The sequence below is a fragment of the Crotalus tigris genome, unplaced genomic scaffold, assembly GCF_016545835.1.
Source record: "Crotalus tigris isolate CLP2741 ecotype Arizona unplaced genomic scaffold, ASM1654583v1 scf7180000024513.1755786, whole genome shotgun sequence".
Classification (NCBI taxonomy): domain Eukaryota; kingdom Metazoa; phylum Chordata; class Lepidosauria; order Squamata; family Viperidae; genus Crotalus; species Crotalus tigris.
In genome coordinates this window covers 317,754-340,165 of record NW_024100685.1, presented here as the reverse complement: position 1 = coordinate 340,165, position 22,412 = coordinate 317,754, and the positions used below count along the sequence as shown (strand labels likewise).

At 48.8% G+C, this 22,412-nt stretch overlaps 2 protein-coding genes across 6 annotated transcripts in view; both read right to left on the bottom strand.

Moving 5' to 3' along the window:
- The window catches only part of LOC120303922 (shootin-1-like), a 42,284-nt gene extending 36,326 nt beyond the window's left edge, over positions 1-5,958 (bottom strand). For 3 of the 5 annotated variants that reach the window (XM_039333868.1, XM_039333867.1, XM_039333871.1), the window contains exons 1-5: positions 5,771-5,958; positions 3,120-3,172; positions 2,132-2,192; positions 563-657; positions 323-482 (exon numbers count right to left, since the gene is read on the bottom strand). In XM_039333868.1, coding sequence (XP_039189802.1) covers positions 323-482; positions 563-657; positions 2,132-2,192; positions 3,120-3,172; positions 5,771-5,807 — 406 coding nt within the window. In that variant the 5' untranslated portion in view covers positions 5,808-5,958. The remainder of the gene's footprint in view (positions 1-322; positions 483-562; positions 658-2,131; positions 2,193-3,119; positions 3,173-5,770) is intronic. The other 2 variants (XM_039333870.1, XM_039333869.1) reach the window with 2 other exon arrangements.
- Positions 5,959-9,037: 3,079 nt separating this feature from the next.
- ATP6V1B1 (ATPase H+ transporting V1 subunit B1) overlaps positions 9,038-22,412 on the bottom strand; it is a 41,061-nt gene continuing 27,686 nt past the window's right edge. Inside the window, exons 8-14 of the mRNA XM_039333872.1 lie at positions 18,468-18,565; positions 17,791-17,914; positions 17,518-17,668; positions 13,127-13,209; positions 11,553-11,657; positions 10,719-10,848; positions 9,038-9,429 (exon numbers count right to left, since the gene is read on the bottom strand). Of these exons, the coding sequence (XP_039189806.1) occupies positions 9,269-9,429; positions 10,719-10,848; positions 11,553-11,657; positions 13,127-13,209; positions 17,518-17,668; positions 17,791-17,914; positions 18,468-18,565 (852 nt within the window). The 3' untranslated portion in view covers positions 9,038-9,268. The remainder of the gene's footprint in view (positions 9,430-10,718; positions 10,849-11,552; positions 11,658-13,126; positions 13,210-17,517; positions 17,669-17,790; positions 17,915-18,467; positions 18,566-22,412) is intronic.

Below are 22,412 nucleotides of genomic sequence, written 5' to 3'. Positions count from 1 at the left end.
ATAGAAAAAGGGAAGAGAGGAGAAAAGGTAGAAAGGGAGAAGGAGGAAGGAAGGCATGAAGAAGAAAGGAAGGAGAGACAAGAAGGAAGGAATGAAGGGAGGGAGGGAGAAAGGAAAGAAGGGAGGGAGGAAGAAAAAATAAAGGAAATGGCGAAAGAAGGAATGGCTGTGGTCCTAAACCTATTATTCAGTTTACCTTTACTTTTTATTTCTACATCGGTAGACTTCGCTTCCCCCCCCTTCCTCGCAGCACATCCACTCTCCCTTCCAGGGGTCTTTTCACCTGGGCAGAAGAGAGGAGGAGGAGGACCCCCTGGCTCACCTTTGACCTGCTGAAGGCACCTGCCCATCGGATCCAGCGCAGAGTCAGGAGCGGCGCCTTCTTCACCGTCGCTCAAGCCCACCAGATCTTCCTGCTGGAGGGCCAGCCTGGGCAGCAGCGCCAGGCTGATCCGCTGCAGCTTCTTGTTCTCCCTGCTCACCTGTGGAAGTCAAGAGGAGGTGGCAGAGTTGCGTAGAGGGGGTCTTCCCCGGCCCTCAGTTGGAGGGGACCCCTCCTCACCTGGATGGCAAAGGCCTCCGCCTGCTCTCGGCAGGCCTTCTCAATGGCATACTCCATTTCCATGGTGGACAACTCAGCTAAGAGGGCTTGAGAAGCTGGGAGTGGAAAGAGCGAGACGAGGGGGGGGGGTTAGAGCAACAGCCCCCCAAACTAGGAACCCTCATGGGGGGGCCCCAAGCTGTTCCACTGGTTAATTGTCCTCACTGTTAGGAAATTTCTCCTTAGTTCTAGGTTGCTTCTCTCTTTGATCAGTTTCCAACCATTGTTTCTTGTCCTGCCTTCAGGTGCTTTGGAGAGTAAATTGACCCCCATCTTCTTTGGGGGAGCCCCTTAGATACTGGAATGCTGCTATCATGTCCCCCCCCCCTATTCTTTTCTTTAGACTGGTCCAGTGATGGCGAACTTTTGAGAGACCGAGTGCCCAAATTGCAACCCGAAACCCATTTATTTATCGCAAAGTGCTAACACGGCAATTTAATCTGAATACTGAGGTTTTAGTTTAGAAAAAAAAACAACAACTCATACATTAACACCTTTTGCCTTAACAAGAAAAACACAATAACAAAGCTTTCAAGGATACAAACAACTTTTTACTGAAAGGTAAAAGTTTGCATTTGGCATGCTTTTGAACAATGAATGTGATTTTGGCTGTTGTAGGCATGCTGATCATTTGTCTAACCTTGGCTCTTACTTTGTAAGTTTGAGAGCAACACATGCACCACTCAGGTCACGTGTTAGTCTGTTTCTGGTGTCAGGTTTGATATACTGTAATTCAAAGCTGAAAACAGTGCACTTGCCCCGGAGGCTTGTTTTGGCTTGAGAAATGGCTTTTTCCTGTGAAAACTTAGCCAAAGAGCGAGGCTTGCGTGCCATTAGAGAAGGCTCCGAGTGCTCCCTCTGGCACGCGGGCCATAGGTTCGCCACCACTGCACTAGCCAAACCCAAGTCCTGCAGCCTTATTTTGTACGTTTTAGTCTCCAGGCCTTGGATCATGTCACCCCTGGTCCTTTTTGTTAAACTAGGCCAGGGGTAGGCAACCTTGGCTCTTTTATGACTGGTGGACTTCAACTCCCAGAATTCCTGAGCCAGCCATGCTGAGGGGGGAGAGGTTTCTAAGCTGAGCCATGCTGGCTCAGGAATTCTGGGAGTTGAAGTCCAGTCAGAAAGCAGCCTAGACCTAGGCCAGAGGTAGGCAACCTTGGCTCTTCTATGACTTGTGGACTTCAACTCCCAGAATTCCTCAGCCAGCCTGGCTCAGCTTGGAAACCTCCCTTTCCCCTCAGCATGGCTGGCTCAGGAATTCTGGGAGTTGAAGTCCAGGAGTCATAAAAGAGCCAAGGTTGCCTACCCCTGAACTAGACATACCCAAGTTGGTATCCGCCATGGGCCTGAATTTTTAGATGGGGAGAAATGACCCCCCTCTTTTTGAACTGCTCATTTCTCCTCCACCTGGACCCAGAAGCTTTCTTTCTTCCACCCCAAAACCTGAATCAGCAGCATTGCACGTCCTTCCGCTTAAAGAAGCAGAAAAGCAAAGGGCGCACTCTGTGTCTACGCCTGGACACGTACCTTGCTCAATTTCTGCCATTTTTTCTTTGGTTTCTGCCATTTCCTGGGAAAGGTCCGTCTCCTGTAAAAATGAACCGGACTTCACATTGGTCTGCTACTGTATTGGGTTTTTTATTTTGTTTAAATTCTGGGAGTTGAAGATCAACAGGTCTAGACCAGGGGTAGGCAACCTTGGCTCTTTTATGACTCATGGACTTCAACTCCCAGAATTCCTGAGCCAGCCATGCTGAGGGGAAAGGGAGAGGTTTCCAAGCTGAGCCATGCTGGTTCAGGAATTCTGGGAGTTGAAGCCCACGAGTCATAAAGCGGCCTAGGCCTAGGCCAGAGGTAGGCAACCTTGGCTCTTTTATGACTGGTGGACTTCAATTCCCAGAATTCCTGAGCCAGCCACGCTGAGGGGAAAGGGAGAGGTTTCCAAGCTGAGTCATGCTGGCTCAGGAATTCTGGGAATTGAAGCCCATCAGTGATAAAGTGGCCTAGGCTAGGCCAGAGGTAGGCAACCTTGGCTCTTTTATGACTGGTGGACTTCAACTCCCAGAATTCCTGAGCCAGCCATGCTGAGGGGAATGGGAGAGTTTCCAAGCTGAGCCAGGCTGGCTCAGGAATTCTGGGAGTTGAAATCCACCAGTCATGAAGGGGCCAAAGTTTCCCCCATGCTGGCTCAGGAATTCTGGGAGTTGAAGTCCACGAGTAGTTGATTTGAAGAATGATCCTCAAAAAAGTCCGTGGAGATTCTCCATCCTCCAGGACCTGGTTGTCCCAAAGCTGTTTTTCCAGGAGGCAACTGGGCTTCCATGTTTTTCTTTGAAGATGTTTCGCTTCTCATCCCAGAAGCTTCTTCAGTTCTGACTGGACAAGAAAGTCCAGTTGCCTCCTGAAAAAGCCCCTTGGGGACATCCTCAAAGAAGCCAGATTAGGTCGTGCGCTCTGTCTGATGTGGCCTGTTCTGAAGATGGGACTGAGTTGCAGCTTCTGGAGAGCCACCTACCTGGTCATCTTCCTCTTCCTCCCAGTCTGAATCGCTCTCCGATTCCCAAATGACTGCAGGGAAATTCAAAGAAAGTTTAGTCACAATACAGCTAAAAGGGACCTTGGAGGTCTTCTAGTCCAGCCCCCTGCTCAAGCAGGAGACCCTATACCATTTGAGACAAGTGGCTGTCCAGCCTCGCCTTAAAAATTTCCAGTGTTGGAGCGTTCACAACTTCTGGTGGCAAGTTGTTCCACTGGTTAGTTGTCCTCACTGTTAGGAAGTTTCTCCTTAGTTCCAGGTTGCTTCTCTCCTTGGTTAGTTTCCATCCATTTAGGGTTTTTTTTCCTCCACCTCCTCCTCCTCCTCCTCTTCCTCCTCCTCTTCCTCCTCTTCCTCCTCCTCCTCCACACAAACCCTTCCAGCACAGACGATTTATCCTACTCCTATCACGAAATGTCTCCGAGGAAACCGCCAGCTCAGGGACCACCCAGGACCCCACAGTTCACAATTCACCCCTGAGCCTCAACGATTCTCTTCCATTTCTCTTCCATTTGCTGTCGCGCTTAGGATCCTTTGTGGTCTTGTGACCGCAATTTTTCTGTCCTCGGGACTGTCATTCTGGGAGTGACTTCCTGTTCTCTTTTGCAGATGAGCAAATGCGCAAGAGGAAGAGACGGGGTCACCAGCCGTCCGTGCCCCATGTAAAGCAGGGCTTTTCAACCTTTTCACCCATTGTGCCACTTTTAGGATAGGGCAACATCCGAGTACACCAGTCGCCTAGCAAGGTGTCAAAAACTTGATGACCCCCCCCCCAAAAAAACGAAAAAAGTGATAAAGTACAGGTAGTCCTTGACTTACAACAGTTCGCTTAGTGACTGTTCAAACTTGCAATGGCACTGAAAAAGGTGCCCCCCAAGCCACAGCCGAGCAAGACACCCGCCTGCCCACCTGCCCGCGCTCTTCTGTCCGAGGTTTTCATTGTTGTGAGCATTTCTGTTGAGGATTGGCAGCGGGGGTGGGATGGGGGATGTTTGGTTTTTGTTACCCCCGTCTGCTGGGTGGTTGCAGCAGGTTTTGGTCCCTTCACATGACCCTGGGACACTGTGACCGTCATAAATACAAATCAGTGGCCAAGCATCTGAATGGAAATCACAAGACCCTGGAGAGGCTGCAACATTCCAGCTGATCGGTGCTTCTTCTGGGCTCAGCAGAAGCACCAGGATCAGTGCTGAGGTCCAGCTGGAGTCTGGCGCTGATCCTGGCGCTTCCGCTGAGCCCTGACAGCCCTGCAGCTCCAGCCGTCTCTCGCTCAGGCTTGTGTGGTGCTGCCACCGGTTCAGCTCATTCCCCTCCCCTGCTACCACTTTTCTAGGATGGTCGCGTACCCCCTGCCAGGTGCCAATGTACCACAGGTGATACCCGTACCACTGGTTGAAAAGCCCTGACATAAAGGATCCCATCCAGCAGATACAAGCATCCTTATTGAATAGAATAGGAGCTGGAAGGGGCCTTGGAGGTCTTCTAGTCCAGCCCCCACTCAAGCAGGAGAACCTATACCATCTCAGACAAGTGACTGTCTAGTCTCTTCTTTAAAATCTCCAGTGGTGGAGCGCCCACGATTTCTGGAGACAATTTCTTTTCCAAAGGAAGGAAGGAAGGAAGGAAGGAAGGAAGGAAGGAAGGAATAGAGAATAGAATAGAGGTGGAAGGGACCTTGGAGGTCTTCTAGTCCAGCCCCCCTGCTCGAGCAGGAGAACCTATATACCATCTCAGACAAGTGACTGTCCAGCCTCTTCTTAAAAACCTCCAGTGATGGAGCGCCCACAACTTCTGGTGGCCAACTGTTCCACTGGTTATGTTAGCCACGTCATTCCCTTTAGAAGCTGGGCAGAACTAGAGTGTCATTCTGACTGGTTAAAAAAAACCCAATCAGCTCCTTCTAGATTGACCCAAAAGAGCAGTTTAGTGACTTTAATGGAAAAGGATGGAAAATGAACCAACTCTGTCCATCGCTGGAGGTTTTGAAGAAAAGACTGGACAGCCGTTTGTCTGGAACGATGTAGAGTCTCATGCTTGAGCAGGGGGTTGGACTAGAAGACCTCTAAGGTCCCCTCTATTCTCTTATAGCCTTAATGGCAGCGTGAAGGCCTCGGTTGTTCTGCACAGTTGGCCCCTGTCTGAGCAGGGGGTTGGACCAGATGACCTCCAAGGTCCCTTCCAACTTTATTATTATTATTATGATTATTATTATTATTATTATTTACAATTAGTCATTTAGTGACCGTTCTAAGTTACGACAGCCCTGACCGAGGACCGTTTCTCACACTTACAACCGCGGTAACCTCCCCAGAGTCACATGACCCAAACTGAGATGCTTGGTTCCTATTTATGATGGTCGCAGCTTCCCGGAGGTCACTTTGCCGCGTCCTTCTGACCGGCAAAAGTCAACAGGGGGACTAGACCCATTTAACAACCGTGTTACTAACTTAACAAGTGCAGGGACCCACGTAACAACCGTGGCAAGGAAAGTCGCGAAACGGGGCAAAACTCACAATCATCTTGCTTAGCGACAGAAATTTTTCGGCTTGGTTTTGGTCATAAGCCGGAGGCTCTCTGTCACTGTCCCTTCCTTCCAAAGCTACTTTGCTTTTCTAGAGCAGCCCCCTTACCTCCAAATGGGGTGAAATCAGCCTCTGGACCTTCCATGGGGCAGAGAGACCAGCGGGATCCCTCTCTGCGTCTTCTGTCTTCTGTCAGAGTGTCTCCACCTCTCTCTCTGTCTCTGTCTCTCTCTGTGTGTGTCTCTGTCTCTTTCTCTCTGTGTCTCTCTTTCTCTCTCTCTCTCTTTCTCTGTCTCTTTTTCTCTTTCTGTCTCTGTCTCTCTCTGTGTTTCTTTCTCTCTGTCTCTGTATCTCTCTCTCTCTATCTCCCCCTCTCTTTCTCTTTCTCTTTCTGTTTCTCTTTCTTTCTCTCTGTCTCTGTGTGTCTCTGTCTCTCTCTTTCGTCTCTCTGTCTCTTTCTCCCTCTGCCTCTTTCTCTCTTTTTCTCTCTCTCTCTCTGTCTCTCTCTCTCTCTGTGTCTCTATCCCCCCTCTCTTACTCTCTGTCTCTCTCTGTCTTTGTCTCTGTCTCTGTCTCTCTATCCCTCTCTCTCTGTGTCTTTCTTTCTCTCTATCCCCCCTCTCTCTTTCTCTCTGTCTCTCTTTATGTCTTTTTCTCTCTCTGTGTGTCTCTTTCTGTCTCTCTTTCTCTCTGCCTCTTTCTCTTTTTCTCTCTCTGTCTCTCTCTCTGTCTCTATCCCCCCTCTCTCTTTCTCTCTCTGTCTTTCTCTCTGTCTGTCTCTGTCTGTCTCTGTCTCTCTATCGCTCTCTCTCTGTCTGTCTCTCTTTCTGTCTTTTTCTTTCTCTCTGTCTCTGTATCTCTCTGTGTCTCTCTGTCTCTTTCTCTGCCTCTTTCTCTGTCTCTCTTTCTCTATTTCTTTCTCTCTCTTACTCTTTCTTTCTCTCTCTCATTCTCTCTCTCTCTCTCTCTGTGTCTCTGCAGGATGATCCTCCCTGGCCTTCATCCATCAGAAGTGAAAGCTGAGCTCTTCCTGCCAAGAAGGTCACATGCTGGACGGATCTGGCCTTCACCACACATGCTTTGCAGAAGTGAAACTGCCCCCTCCGCAGCCGCCCCCTTCCAAGGAAGAGCAGAATCATCCTTGTGTGGCTTGACGTTCTCCAGCTGAAGGTGGTCACTTAAGGACCTTTCCTTGGGCAGCTGGTTGCCCACGGGGAGACCAGTCTCCCGGTGAGATGGGCCATAGAGACGCGCCTGATGTTCTTCTGAAAGAGGTCCTCATCTTGACCCATTGGCCTGCCCCCTTCATGTTGGTTTTGGGTTACCAGGAGGGCCCCCCACTAGAGAGAATTCCACAGTCAGCTCCCCCCCCCCAAACTCTTGATTTTTCTCCACTGTTCTAGCAGCCAAGAAGCTTTGATGGTCCTGCCACCATCGATGGCCAAAGACAAGAGACAAGCAAAGCTCAACGGTGGACCAGGGATGTCCCCAATGTACGGAGAAAAGAACCAAGATGGTGGCCATGATTGTAAAAGAGAAGCATTTCTCTTACACATATACACAAAGATGAGGGACATAAACATCTGTGGTCTCGGTGATGGACCATGAGCTTCGGGGAGAAAGTCTATGCTTGGAAGGGGTCCAAGGCAGCTTCCTCTGCCCCCCTCCCCCCACCATATTAATTGTGTGAATTAACTTTAGTTCCACCAGGAGAAAATCTAGGTTGCCAAGCATCTCATACAATCAAGCCATCAGGATAGAGCTGGAGGGCACCTTGGAGGTCATCTAGTCCAACCCCCTGCTCAGGCAGGAAACCCTGTACCATTTCAGATAAATAGCTGTCCGATTTCTTCTTAAAAACCTCCAGTGTTGGAGCATTCACAACTTCTGGAGGCAAGTAGTTCCACTGGTTAATTGTTCTCACTGTCAGGAAATTCCTCCTCAGTTCTAGGTTGCTTCTCTCCTTGATGAGTTTCCATCCGTTGCTTCTTGTCCTGCCTTCAGGACAATATTTTATTCTTTGTAGAAATTTAACAACGTTTCATTTAAAAACAGCCTCTTTTTCCCCCGCTGAAATGCAGAAAGTCCTCAACTTACTCCCACACGTGAGCCCAAAACATATGTTGCTAAGTGAAACATTTGTTAAATGAATTTTGCCTTTTCTGCCACAGTTGTGACGTGAATCGCTGCAGTTGTGAAGTTACTAACCCAGTTGTTAGAATCTATCTTCCCCATGGACTTTCAGAAAGTCGCAAAAGGGGATCACGCAATCCCAGGACAACCCTGCAACCGTCGTAAACACGAGTCAGTTGCCAAGCAACTGATTTTTGATCACATGACCATGGGCAGGGGTAGGCCACCTGGGCTCTTTTATGACTCGTGGACTTCAACTCCCAGAATTCCTGAGCCAGCCATGCTGAGGGGAAAGGGAGAGGTTTCCAAGCTAAGCCAGGCTGGCTCAGGAATTCTGGAAGTTGTCCACGAGTCAGAAAGCAGCCTAGGCCTAGGCCAGAGGTAGGAAACCTTGGCTCTTTTATGACGTGTGGTCTTCAACTCCCAGAATTCCTGAGCCAGCATGGGGGAACTATGGCCCCTTCATGACTGGTGGACTTCAACTCCCAGAATTCCTGAGCCAGCCTGGCTCAGCTTGGAAACCTCTCCCTTTCCCCTCAGCATGGCTGGCTCAGGAATTCTGGGAGTTGAAGTCAATGAGTCAGAAAGCAGCCTAGGCCTAGGCCAGAGATAGGCGACCTTGGCTCTTTTGTGACTCGTGGAGTTCAACTCCCAGAATTCCTGGGCCAGCATGAGGGAACTATGGCCCCCTCATGACTCCTGGACTTCAACTCCCAGAATTCCTAGGCCAGCCATGCTGAGGGGAAAGGGAGAGGTTTCCAAGTTAAGCCATGCTGGCTCAGGAATTCTGGGAGTTGAAGTCCACGAGTCATAAAGCGGCCTAGGCCTAGGCCAGGGGTGGGCAACCTTGGCTCTTTTATGACTGGTAGACTTCAACTCCCAGAATTCCTGAGCCAGCCATGCTGAGAGGAAAGGGAGAGGTTTCCAAGCTGAGCCATGCTGGCTCAGGAATTCTGGGAGTTGAAGTCCAAGAGTCATGAAGGGGTCATAGTTCACCCATCCTGGCTGAGGAATTCTGGGAGTTGAAGTCCATGAGTCATAAAAGAGCCCAGGTTGCCTACCCCTGACCATGGGGATACTGCCACGGCCGTAAGTGTGAAAACAGTCATAAGTCACTCTTTTTAGTGCCCATTGTCATGTTGAACGGTCACTAAATGAAGTGTTACAAGTTTAGGAATTTGCCAAGCATGCGACAGTGTGGGAACGAAAGTATGTTTTGTGACAGTCTGGCAAGGAAAGATCCCAGATCTTTGTTCCTTTTTATTTGGAATCAGGACATTTTGTACTACGCGTCGTTCCCCCGCCGGAAAAGTGAGTGGTTGGTGTTTTGGGGAGAGCTGCCAAGCAGAAAATAAATATGTGGGACTCGGGGATCTTCGCAAAACGGAGTTTGCATCGGATAGCCTTCTCCTCATCTGCTGACCACGTCTGAGCACAGCTCTCTCCTGCATCAGGGTTTGGGCAGACCAGGATTCAGAGGGCCGTGTCGGAGCTGAGGTTCCCTTTAGCCTCACGGGGGTAATACTCGGCCAAGATGCTTTCTGGGATCCGTTTCAGCAGCTCTTTGGGGAAGATCCGCAGGAGCTGCCAGCCGATATCCAGCGACTCAAAGATGGTCCTGTTCTCATAGGCCCCTGGGAGAAGCATGCCACGAATTCATTACAGCGTGGGAAGTTTGAGATCAAAATAGCCACAGAAATAACCCTTAGACTTGTATACCGCTTCGTACTGCTTTGCAGCCCTCTCTGAGCAGATTACAGAGTTAGCACATTTGCCCCCAACAATCTGACCTGGAGCTGGTCAGGATTGAACTCCCGGCAGTGGACAGAGTCAGCCTGCACGGCTAATCTATCATCTATGAGAGAGAGAGAGAGAGAGATGGACGGACAGATAGATGGATAGACATAGATAGATAGATAGATAGATAGATAGATAGATAGATAGGTAGGTAGATAGATAAATAGATATTGATGATAGATAGAAATAGATAGATAGATAGATAGATAGATAGATAGATAGATAGATAGATATAGATGATAGATAGATAGATATTGAGATAGATGATAGATAGATTAGATAGATAGATAGATAGACGCAGATAGATATTGATGATAGATAGATAGATAGATAGATATTGAGATAGATATAGATAGATAAATAGAGATAGAGATAGATAGATAGAATAGATGATAGAGATAGATAGATAGATATAGATGATAGATAGATATTGAGATAGATATAGATAGATAGAGATAGATAGATAGATAGATAGATAGATATACGCAGATAGATAGATAGATAGAGATAGATAGATGATAGCACTAGCCATAGCCCTTAATACTTATACACTGCTTCACAGCGCGTTTACAGCCCTCTCTAAGCGGTTTACAGAGTCACCCTGTGGCCCCCAACAATCTGAGTCCTCATTTTACCGATCTCAGAAGGACGGAAGGCTGAGTTGACCTTGAGCCAGTCAGGATCGAACTCCCGGCAGTGGGCAGAGTCAGCCTACAATGCTGCGTCCTGTTCTAATTCTAATTCTAACAGAGTTGGACCTTGGGGGTCTTCTAGTCCCACCTCCTGCTCAGGCAGGAGACTCTAAATAAACCGTTCCAGACAAATCTCTTAAAAGCCTCCAGTGGTGGAGCGCCCACGATTTCTGGTGGCAAGCTGTTCCACTGGTTGATTGTCCTCACAGTTAGGAAGCTTCTCCTTAGTTCCAGGTTGCTTCTCTCCTTGATGAGTCTCCATCCGTTGCTTCTCGTCCTGCCCTCTGGTGCTTTGGAGAAGAGCTTGACCCCTTCCTCTTCTTTTGGGGCAGCCCCTCAAATACTACAAGGCCGCTATCGTCTCCCCCCTGGTCTTTCTCTTTATTAGACCAGACGTACCTGCAACGCCGTGGCCTTGGCCCGCTCCCACGTACCTTGAGCAATGAACTGCTTCTCAAACTTCTGCAGAAACTCCAAGAAGAGAAGGTCATCGGCTGACAGGGCCTCTTCCCCCACCACGGCCTTCATGGCCTGGACGTCTTTGCCAATGGCGTAGCAGGCATACTGGACGCAAAGCAAGACGGTCACTCAGAACCAAGATCATGTCAAGAAACGGGGGGCCCCAGAAGCCCCTCCGGAGAGGGCTGCCCGCCGGACGTGTCCCCCCCCCCAAAAATCAGTTTGGTAGTGCTAAGCAAGAATGGTGCCGGTCGTCCTCCACGTACGATCACGAGGGAGCTCAAGATTTCCGTTGCTAAGTGAGACTTTTGTTCAGCGAGCTTTGGCCCCACTTTATGAGCTTTCTCGCCTCGGTTGTTAAGCGAATCCCTTCATTTCTTAAATTAGTCGTTAAGCGAATAGGGCTTTCCCCCGTTGACTTTGCGTGTCAGAAGGTCGCAAAAGGGGATCACACACACACACACACACGGGGGACGCTGCCACCGTCCTAAATACGAGCCAGCTGCCAAGCATCTGTATTTTGATCACCCCAAGGGTTCCTCAACGTGAAAAAGGGTCATAAATCCCTTCCTCAGTGCTGTTGTCATTTCGAACGGTCCCTAAACAAATTGTCGTAAGTCGAGGACCACCTGCATTCTTGCCATTGGCCTTTTGGCACTCCTGATCCCAGGAAGCCTGTTGTTTTTTCAAACCCGCTTCGGAAGGAAGAGCTTCCCTGTTCTGTTGCACAGGGGGTCCCTCCCCTCCCGGGGCCTGGGATCCACCCCCCCCAAAGCCCCCCACCGCCCTGGGTCAGCTCAGAGGCCCACCAATTGATTTGAAACGTCCCCGTGGTCCTTCCGGGTCATGCCTTCCCCAATGGCTGACTTCATCAGACGAGAGAGAGACGGCAGCACGTTGATGGGCGGGTAGATCTGCGGGCCGAGAAAAGGCGCGTCACGAAGGAGCCACCGTGGAGCAATCGGGTCTGATCGGGTGGGAGCTAAGAGCCCCAGAGGACATGGGGAGGGGGGGAGGAGAGTCTGGGGTCTTCATAGCGCCTAAAACTCAGGTGCTTTATAGCGTCGTCTAAAGCACAATCACCGATGGGCTGAATTCTTGGTACAGGGTTTGAAGGGACCATGCCAGAAGCAGGGAGATGGAGAGTTCTAGTCCCTCCTTAAGTATGAAAGCCAATTGGGTGACTTTGAGCCAATCACCGGGAGACGGAGAGTTCTAGTCCCTCCTTAGGCATGAAAGCCAGTTGGGTGACTTTGGGCCAATCACCAGGAGATGGAGAGTTCTAATCCCTCCTTAAGTATGAAAGCCAATTGGGTGACTCTGAGCCAATCACCAGGAGACGGAGAGTTCTAGTCCCTCCTTAGGCATGAAAGTCAGTTGGGTGACTTTGGGCCAATCACCAAGAGACGGTGAACTCTAGTTCTGCCTTAGGCATGAAAGCCGGTTGGGTGACTCTGAGCCAATCACCAGGAGATGGAGAGTTCTAGTCCCTCCTTAAGTATGAAAGCCAATTGGGTGACTCTGAGCCAATCACCGGGAGACGGAGAGTTCTAGTCCCTCCTTAAGTATGAAAGCCAATTGGGTGACTCTGAGCCAATCACCGGGAGACGGAGAGTTCTAGTCCCTCCTTAAGTATGAAAGCCAATTGGGTGACTTTGGGCCAATCACCAGGAGATGGAGAGTTCTAGTCCCTCCTTAAGTATGAAAGCCAATTGGGTGACTCTGAGCCAATCACCGGGAGACGGAGAGTTCTAGTCCCTCCTTAAGTATGAAAGCCAATTGGGTGACTCTGAGCCAATCACCGGGAGACGGAGAGTTCTAGTCCCTCCTTAGGCATGAAAGCCAGTTGGGTGACTTTGGGCCAATCACCAGGAGATGGAGAGTTCTAATCCCTCCTTAAGTATGAAAGCCAATTGGGTGACTCTGAGCCAATCACCAGGAGACGGAGAGTTCTAGTCCCTCCTTAGGCATGAAAGTCAGTTGGGTGACTTTGGGCCAATCACCAAGAGACGGTGAACTCTAGTTCTGCCTTAGGCATGAAAGCCGGTTGGGTGACTCTGAGCCAATCACCAGGAGATGGAGAGTTCTAGTCCCTCCTTAAGTATGAAAGCCAGTTGGGTGACTCTGAGCCAATCACCGGGAGACGGAGAGTTCTAGTCCCTCCTTAGGCATGAAAGCCAGTTGGGTGACTCTGGGCCAGTCCCTCTTTCTCTCTCTTTCAGTCCGAACCCGCCTCACTGGCCTGTTGTTGTGGGGAAAACTGGGAGGAGAGCCCCTGTTGCTCAGGGTGACTGGAGTTCCGGGAGGGGTGGGGAGGGACCTCTGGACTTCCCAGAAACTCTGATGCGCCCACAGAGATGGGAGGGAGAGCCAGACCCTTTACCTGCCGGTTGTGAAGCTGTCGGTCCACGTAAATTTGTCCTTCCGTGATGAATCCGGTCAAATCCGGAATGGGGTGTGTGATATCTGCAAGGAGACACAAGGGGATGCCACTAGCCGTGCGTAGGGTCAGAATAACGGAGTTGGAAGGGACCTAGTCCAGGGGTCCCCAACCGTGGCAACTTTAAGACCTGTGGACTTCAACTCCCAGAATTCCCCAGCCAGCCATGCTGGCTGGGGAATTCTGGGAGTTGAAGTCCACAGGTCTTAAAGTTGCCACGGTTGGGGACCCCTGTATCTAGTCCAACCCCTTGCTCAGGCATCATTCTCGACACATGGCTGCCCAGTTTCTGCCCAGTATTGGAACACCCACAACTTCTGGAGGCAGGTGGTTCCACTGGTTAATTGTCCTCACTGTCAGGAAGTTTCTCCTTAGTTCTAGGTTGCTTCTCTCCTTGGTGAGTTTCCATCCGTTGCTTCTCGTCCTACCTTCAGGCGCTTTGGAGAATAGCTTGACTCCCTCTTCTTTGGGGCAGCCCCTGAGATACTGAACACTGCTATCCTGTCCCCCCTCGTCCTTCTCTTCATTAAACTGGACATCCCCAATTCCAGCAACCGCTCCTTATATTGTATGTTTTAGCCTGCAGTCCCCTAATCATCTTTGTTGCTCTTCTCTGCACACTTTCCAGAGTCTCAACATCTTTTTCACATCATGGCACCATGTCTGAGTTCCCCTTATAATCATCATCATCATCATCATCGTCATCACAATCACAATAATAATAAAATTGGAAGGGACCTTGGAAGTCATTTAGTCCAACCCCCTGCTCAGGCAGGAAACCCTATACCATTTCGGACAAATGGCTGTCCAGTCTCTTCTTAAAAACCTCCAGTATTGGAGCATTCACCGCTTCTGGAGGCAGGTTGTTCCACTGGTTAATTGTCCTCACTGTCAGGAAGTTTCTCCTTAGTTCTAGGTTGCTTCTCTCCTTGATGAGTTTCCTTACCATCTTCCTTACTATCTGTTTGATTAGTGCCAGTGGTATGGCACACCCTATCAAAAGCTTGATTTTCTTGGACAGCAAGGTTGGTGTTCTTAACCGCACAAAATATGCTTGAGGGTTAGGGTTTTGTTTATTTATTTTCATTCTAGATTGCCGGGGACGGAAATGTTCTGTATCAATTCACTCTCTGTCCCCATTACTAGGTTTAAATTTCTCAAGAAAAGCCCTGAGTTTCTTACTAACTTCGTCCCTTTCTTTAAAAGGGAAAGTCCACGGAGCTGTTGCTTAATTTGGGAAGTTCAAAACAACAGGGAAGCTGGCCAATTACTTCTCTATTGCGGTGGAGAAATCTGGATAGGGGTTCCCATGGGTGGGACCTTCTTGAAGGAAGCTTCTTAATCTGGAGGACACATCTTACTTTCTCAACCAAAGGACCTCAAGGCAGAGAACAGCAGAGGCACAGGTGCAAAATTCTGGATCTCAAACTTTGAGATCCCCCAGCCCATTCTTTCTTGGACCCCCAGCCAAGGACGGTAGTCTTCTAGGGGAGAAAGATAGAAGGGCCTGCTCCAAAAAAATCAAGCTGGTGGTTGACATGCTCCATCTTAAAACCATCATGGCCACCATCTGGAATTTTTTGACCATCTTCTTGGAGGTGGGGAGGACGACGTGAAGCAGAAGAAGCAGACCTGTCTCTTCTCAGGCGTAGAAATGGAACCAGAAGAACAGAGTTGGAAGGGACCTTGGAGGTCATCTAGTCCAACCCAACTCAAGCAAGAAACCCTATACTGGACATGGCTGTCCAGTAGTCTCTTCTTAAAAGCCTCCAGTGATGGAGCATCCACAACTTCTGGAGGCAAGCCGTTCCACTGGTTCATTGATCTGAGATTATAGAATACCAGAATAGGTTGAAGGGACCTTGGAGGCCATCTAGTCCAACCCCCTGCTCAAGCAAGAAACCCTATGCTATTTCAGACCAATGGCTGTCCAGTCTCTTCTTGAAAGCCTCCAGTGATGGAGCACCCACAGGTTCTGGAGGCAGGTTGTTCCACTGGTTAATTGCTCCCATTGTCAGGAAATTCCCCCTTAGTTCCAGGTTGCTTCTCTCCTTGACTACAGTAGTTCTGTTGCTTCTGTTCCGGCCTTCAGGTCCTCTCCTTGATGACTTTTCCACCCACCACCCTAGAGCCTTGAACCCAGCATAGCCTGGTCTTCAGAGCTACATGTGAAAGTCTACCAGGGGTCTCCCCTCTTCTGCTTCCTCCTAAGAACCATCCATCTCAACTCATAATTTTCATAATTAGCTGAGTTTCCTCTCTGATTTTAGAGTCACCTGAGAATTAGGAGAACTTGTGGGGCACCGAGGAGGAACTGAGACCTGCTTCTAGTGGCCTCCTTCTCAATTCCCACAGCCTATCAACTCTGAAGTTGAGTGTAGAGCAGTGGTTCTCAACCTGTGGGTCGGGACCCCATTTGGGGTCGAACGACCATTTCACGGGGGTCGCCAAACAACGCAGTCTGCCATTTTTCCCCCCTTTTCCTTAGCTTTTATTCTATTGGCTTTTGAAAGCCAATAGAATAGACTCTCTTGAATAGAGTCTAATTCTATTGGCTTTCAAAAGCCAATAGGAATTGTCCAGGCTGTCCTGCCCTGCTAAGCCTGCCAAAAGTCCCCTTTTGTAAACGGTGCTGCACCAGTTGAGTAGTCCTCGACTTACGAACGGTTGGGGGTCGCGGCATTAAAAAGATTGAGAACCGCTGGTGTAGAGGCTCAGAATAGCGTGTCTAGATCGGTTGTGCTTGAAGGCATCTTGAGTAATCCAGGAGACAGCAGAATCCCACCCTGCTCCGTCGGTTGGTTGGTTGCTTGATGAGTTGGGGGGGGGGGGCTGAACCCCAGCACAGCATCCCTCAGCATCATTTTCCGGGTTGGAACATGGGAGGATTGTTGGGGACCCTTCTGTCTGGGGCAGGAGTAGGCAACCTTGGCTCTTTTATGACTTGTGGACTTCAACTCCCAGAATTCCTGAGCCATCATGGCTCAGCATGGAAACCTCTCCCTTTCCCCTCAGCATGGCTGGCTGAGGAATTCTGGGAGTTGAAGTCCAGGAGTCATAAAAGAGCCAAGGTTGCCTACCTCTGGCCTAGGCCTAGGCCGCTTTATGACTTGTGGACTTCAACTCCCAGAATTCCTGAGCCATCATGGCTCAGCATTTAAACCTCTCCCTTTCCCCTCAGCATGGCTGGCTGAGGAATTCTGGGAGTTGAAGTCCACCAGTCATAAAAGAGCCCAGGTTGCCTACCCCTGGTCTGGGGCAACACCAGATGATGGCTCACAAGGAATTCTGTCTCTCCAAACAGGCCAGAGTTATTTTGGTGGCCAGGTCAGAAAGCATCTGGCTTGGGGTGGGAAGAGGGGGTGCACTGGATAAATATATATTTTTACTAGTCCTATCAATCTATTTTCCATGTTTTCTTTTTCCTTGTTTATTTCCTTGTTCTATTAGTTCACCTTTGCTTGGTTTTCTTGCTCGTTAATTTTGATTACCTATCTTAGAGAAGCAACCTGGAATTAAGGAGACACGTCCTAACAGTAACCAGTGGAACCGCTTGCCTCTAGAAGTTGTGGGTGCTCCATCATGGGGAGGTTTTTAAGAAGAGGCTGCCAGCTCAGACAAGTGACTATCTAGCGGTTCTCCTGCTTGAGCAGGGGGCTGGACTAGATGACCTCCAAGGTCCCTTCCAATTCTATTCTATTCTATTCTATTCTATTCTATTCTATTCTATTCCCCAATATTCTATTCTATTCTATTCTGTTCTGTTCTGTTCTGTTCTAATGGCAGAGGGTCTCCTGCATGAGCAGGGGGCTGGACTAGATGACCTCCAAGGTCCCTTCCAATTCTATTCTATTCTAAATGGTAGATGGTCTTCTGCTTGAGCAGAGGGCTGGACTAGAAGACCTCCAAGGTCCCTTCCAGCTCTATTCTAGTCTATCTCTTATTCTATTCTATTCTATTCTGTTCTGTTCTGTTCTGTTCTAAATGGTAGAGGGTCTCCTGCTTTAGCAGGGGGCTGGACTAGAAGACCTCCAAGGTCCCTTCTGGCTCTATTCTATTCCTACTTTCTCAACGAAAGATAATAGCAGAGGCACTGATGCAGAAGTTCATGACATGGGACAAAACCCGCTTAACAACTGTCTGGTTTAGCAATGGAAACGTGGGCCGTAAGTCAAGGACTCCCTGTCTCCCCACCACCCAGTTGCATTTTTCACCATTCGTGGTCCCAGGGGTCCCCCTCCCCTCCTGCACCCCCGTGTTCCCGGACCCCTGCGCAGACTTCTACCCAGGGATCTGGGATCTGGGCCGAGAGCTTGACCTCCGCGCTGCCTCACCGTCGTTGGGCATGGTCAAGATGGGTATCTGGGTGATGGAGCCGTTCCTGCCCTCCACCCGTCCTGCCCGCTCGTAGATGGTGGCCAGGTCGGTGTACATGTAGCCAGGGAACCCCCGTCGTCCAGGCACCTCCTCCCTGGCTGCGGAGACCTACGGAGGGGAGACCAAGAGGGGAGATCCCGAGAGGCAGAGAGGAAGACAGGCCTGACCCTCAACCCCACCCATCGTCACCTTGCCACAAGGAGAGCCTGGCCCAGCACGGGCCCACTGACCTCCCGCAGGGCCTCGGCGTAGGAGCTCATGTCGGTCAGGATCACCAGAACGTGCTTCTCACACTGATAGGCCAGGAACTCGGCAGTGGTCAGAGCCAGACGGGGCGTGATGATCCGCTCAATACTGCAGGAGAATCATGGAATTATAGAGTCGGAAGGGACCTTGGAGGTCTTCTAGTCCAACCCCCTGCTCAGGCAGGAGACCATTTCAGGCAAATAGTTGTCCAATCTCTTCTTAAAGACTTCCACTATTGGAGCATTCACAGCTTCTGGAGGCAGGCTGTTCCACTGGTTAATTGTTTTCCCTGTCAATTGTTTTCTCCTGAGTTCCAGGTTGCTTCTCTCCTTGATGAGTTTCCATCCATTGCTTCTTGTCCTGCCTTCAGGTGCTTTGGAGAACAGCTTGACCCCCCCTTCTTCTTTGTGGAAGCCCCTCAAACATTGGAAGACTGCTATCTTGCCACCCCCATTCCTTCTTTTCATTAAAATAGATCAGGGGTCTTCAAACTTGGCCCTTTTATGACTTGTGGACTTCAACTCCCAGAAATCCCCAGCCAGGCACTAGACATACCCAATTCCTGAAACCGTTCTTCATATCTTTTAGCCTCCAGGCCCTTGAGTCTGGGGGTACTGCGGCTCCCTTCACCCTCTCCCCCAGACCCAGGCTATGGACTCACGTGGGGTCGTTTGCCAAGTTGAGGAACAGGCAGACGTTCTCCATGGACCCATTCTCCTCAAAGTCCGATTTGAAGAACCGGGCCGTTTCCATGTTCACCTGCCAATGAAGGGATCCTTATGGAGCCATTTCCAATAACAACAACAACAACAACAACAACAATAATAAAGTTGCAAGGGACCTTGAAGGTCATCTAGTCCAACCCCCTGCTCAGGCAAGAAACCCTATACCATTTCAGACAAATGGCTGTCCAGTCTCTTCTTTAAAAACCTCCAATGTTGGGGCATTCACCGCTTCTGGAGGCAGGCAGTTCCACTGGTTAATTGTTCTCACTATCAGGAAGTTTCTCCTTAGTTCTAGGTTGGTTCTCTCCTTGATGAGTTTCCATCCGTTGCTTCTTGTCCTGCCTTCCTTCCTTCTAGAATCATAGAATGCTCTGTCTGGAAAGGACCTTGAAGGTCATCTAGTCTGACCCCCTGCTCAGGCAGGAGACCTTATACCATTTCAGACAAATGGCTGTCCAGTCTCTTCTTTAAAAACCTCCAGTGTTGGAGCATTCACCGCTTCTGGAAGAAGGCTATCTACCCCTGTTCCCTGTTCTTTTGTTTCAAGCTTTCATGGATTCAGTTTAGGGTCAAGGACCAAAATACAGAAAGTAAAGGAAAAAGAAAGAGAAAAAAGAACGTGGACTAAGACCAAAAAGAAAAAAGAAAAAAGAAAGGAAACGACAAACAGCAATTGTGTTATTTTCTGTTGTTGTTATTGTGGTGGTTGTTTTTAAATCGATGGGTTGCGTGTTTCTTTTGCTGGATCAGAATCTGGCTTCTCATCTTAAAAGTACATCTGGCCAGAGATGTAAGATTGTAGGTTGATTCTCCAGAAAGTCTTTAGTGCAGTGTTTCTCAATCTTAGCAACTCTAAGATGCGTGGACTTCAATTCCCAGAATTCCCTAGCCAGCCTTGCTGGTTGGGGAATTCTGGGAGTTGAAGTCCACACGTCTTAAAGTTGCCACACTTGAAAAATAGTACCCAACAACAATAAAATACATTCCTAGAATTCCACCTTGGTCATTTCTTAATCTGCCTACACCAGGGGTAGGCAACTCCTGATCCAGCATGGATCAGCTTAGAAACCTCTCCCTTTCCCCTCAGCATGGCTGGCTCAGGAATTCTGGGAGTTGAAGTCCACCAGTCATAAAAGAGCCAAGGTTGCCTACCCCTGGCCTAGGCCGCTTTCTGACTTGTGGACTTCAACTCCCAGAATTCCTGAGCCAGCATGGGGGAACTATGGCCCCTTCATGACTTGTGGACTTCAACTCCCAGAATTCCTGAGCCAGCATGGCTCAGCTGGAAACCTCTCCCTTTCCCCTCAGTACGCTGGCTCAGGAATTCTGGGAGTTGAAGTCCACCAGTCATAAAAGAGCCAAGGTCGCCTCCCCCTGGCCTACACTGAATATCACTCTTGAAAAGCCCAGCTAAGCTTTTACTGTATTTGTCTGATGTTGCCCTAAACAAAATGAAAGCACATTTATTTTCTGTTTCTTTCCCACACTTCCTTCCTTCGGCAGACTGTGCAAATTTTTCACCCTCCCTAATGGCTCTTTCATGCCTTCCCCAAGGCCAGCTCCAAATTCTTGCCCAGCTACTTTTCCCAAGACCAAAATAAGGGGAAACCTGGCTAACGTTCCCCAAATTCTAAATATCTATAATCAAGAAATGTACATTTTTTTGGGGGGGGATAATCTGCTTATTTGCAATTAGCCACAAAATGGAAATAATAGAAATAGAAATAATAGAAATGGAGGTTTTTTTTGAGGGTTCCTTTAACAATATGCAACGGCTGCTTTTAGAAAATGCATTGAAAACTCAGGAAAAGGAGGGTTCTTTTTCTGTTTAAAAGTGAATGCATTTTCAGGTTCTATGTCTGTGTGGGGGGGGATACGTAATACCCCAGTAGGAAGTTAAACCAGTCTTTTTCGGGTTTCGTTCTTATATAAATTTGTCCACTTGAGGGCATGATAAGAAAAAAGATCTTGCTGGGGAATTAAAAACAAGGGTTGTGTGAATTATTGCTCAGAAAATCTAGTGAGATGGAAATTATTTCCTCCATTTTTGAAGTCAAGGTCTTAACATTGAAGAATTATTCTATTCTATTCTATTCTATTTTCCAATATTTATTCTATTCTATTCTATTCTATTCTATTCTATTCTATTCTATTCTATTCTATTCTATTCTATTCTATTTTCCAATATTCTATTCTATTCTATTCTATTCTATTCTATTCTATTCTATTCTATTCTATTCTATTCTATTCTATTCTATTCTATTCTATTTTCCAATATTTATTCTATTCTATTCTATTCTATTCTATTCTATTCTATTCTATTCTATTCTATTCTATTCTATTCTATTCTATTCTATTCTATTCCATCCCATCCCATCCCATCCCATCCCATCCTATCCCATCCCATCCTATCCCATCCCATCCATTTTCTATTCCTATTCCTATTCTATTTATATTTTCTTGCAGACGTTTCATAATCCAATTAGGTAACATCATCAGGGCTAGAAGGGAATGGGAGAAAGAGGAGGAGGAGAAGAGGACAGAAAAAGGACTGTGGGTTCCTTGGTGCTCTCTGAGCTTAATTTTTTTTTCTTGCAGACGTTTCATGACCCAACTAGGTAACACCATCAGTGCTAGGAGGAGGAGGAGGAGGAGGAGGAGGAGGAGGAGGAGGAGTACTGGGGATCCTTGGTGCTCTCTGAGCTTAGTTTTTTTCTTGCAGACGTTTCATGACCCAACTAGGTAACACCATCAGTGCTAGGAGGAGGAGGAGGAGGAGGAGGAGGAGGAGGAGGAGTACTGGGGATCCTTGGTGCTCTCTGAGCTTAGTTTTTTTCTTGCAGACGTTTCATGACCCAACTAGGTAACACCATCAGTGCTAGAAGGGAATGGGGGAGGAGCAGGAGCAGCAGAAGGAGGAGTGCTAGAAGGGTTTGCTCTCTGTTGATACACAAGTGCTTGCAGCACTGGTAGCTGTTCCAGTCTTGATTTGACAGCTGTTTACTGTTGAATTCTTTCCCTCAATTGGGAACAGCAGCCTCCAACATCTGCCCGGATGCCTGTTGCCTCTCCTCCAATCAGAACGTCTGTGTGTGCCGTGAGCCACAGTGGAGAGCAACTGGGGGGGGGGGGTGGAGAAGTTGCACCAACAGCTTCCAAGGCCAAGGCCGTTCCTGGATGTGTGATTATACAAGAATGTCCACAGGCGTCATCCAGCCACCGTTGTGCCAAAGTTACACTAATGCGCCCAGACTTTCTCTCACTTCAGGGATGGCTGGTTGATGCTCTGAAGCTACGTCTCCACGCCAGGTTACTCTCAGACTCAAGAGGAGTAAAATTCTCGGGGAACAGAGAGGGTCGGTAGCTACTCTTCCTTTGCAAAGAGTATTTTAAGCTTCGAATCGGGGGGGGGGACTCACTGCTGGAGGGAGTGGACCCCTGAGAAAACCCTGGCGCTCGAAATGGCAGCGCCTTTCCCAAGCACATAAATGACTTGGTTGTCAAAAGACCACAGATCTAATCTAACCTGGGCAGGTTTGTGGACTTCAACTCCCAGAATCCCCCACCCAGCAGGTGGAGAACAGAGGAGAGGTTGAGTAAACGTTTGGCCAGAACGTGGAGTCACGAGGAGTCGGATGCAACTTAGCAGCTGAAGAAGAAGGAAGAGGAGGAGGAGGAGGAAGAAGAAGGAGGAGGAGGAGGAGGAGGAGGAGAAGGAGGAGGAAGAAGGAGGAGGAGGAGGAGGAGAAGGAAGGAGGAGGAAGAAGGAGGAGAAGAAGGAGGAGGATGAGGAGAAGGAGGAGGAGGAGGAGGAGGAGAAGAAGAAGAAGAAGAAGAAGAAGAGAAGGAGGAGAAGAAGAAGAAGGAGAAGAAGAAGAGGA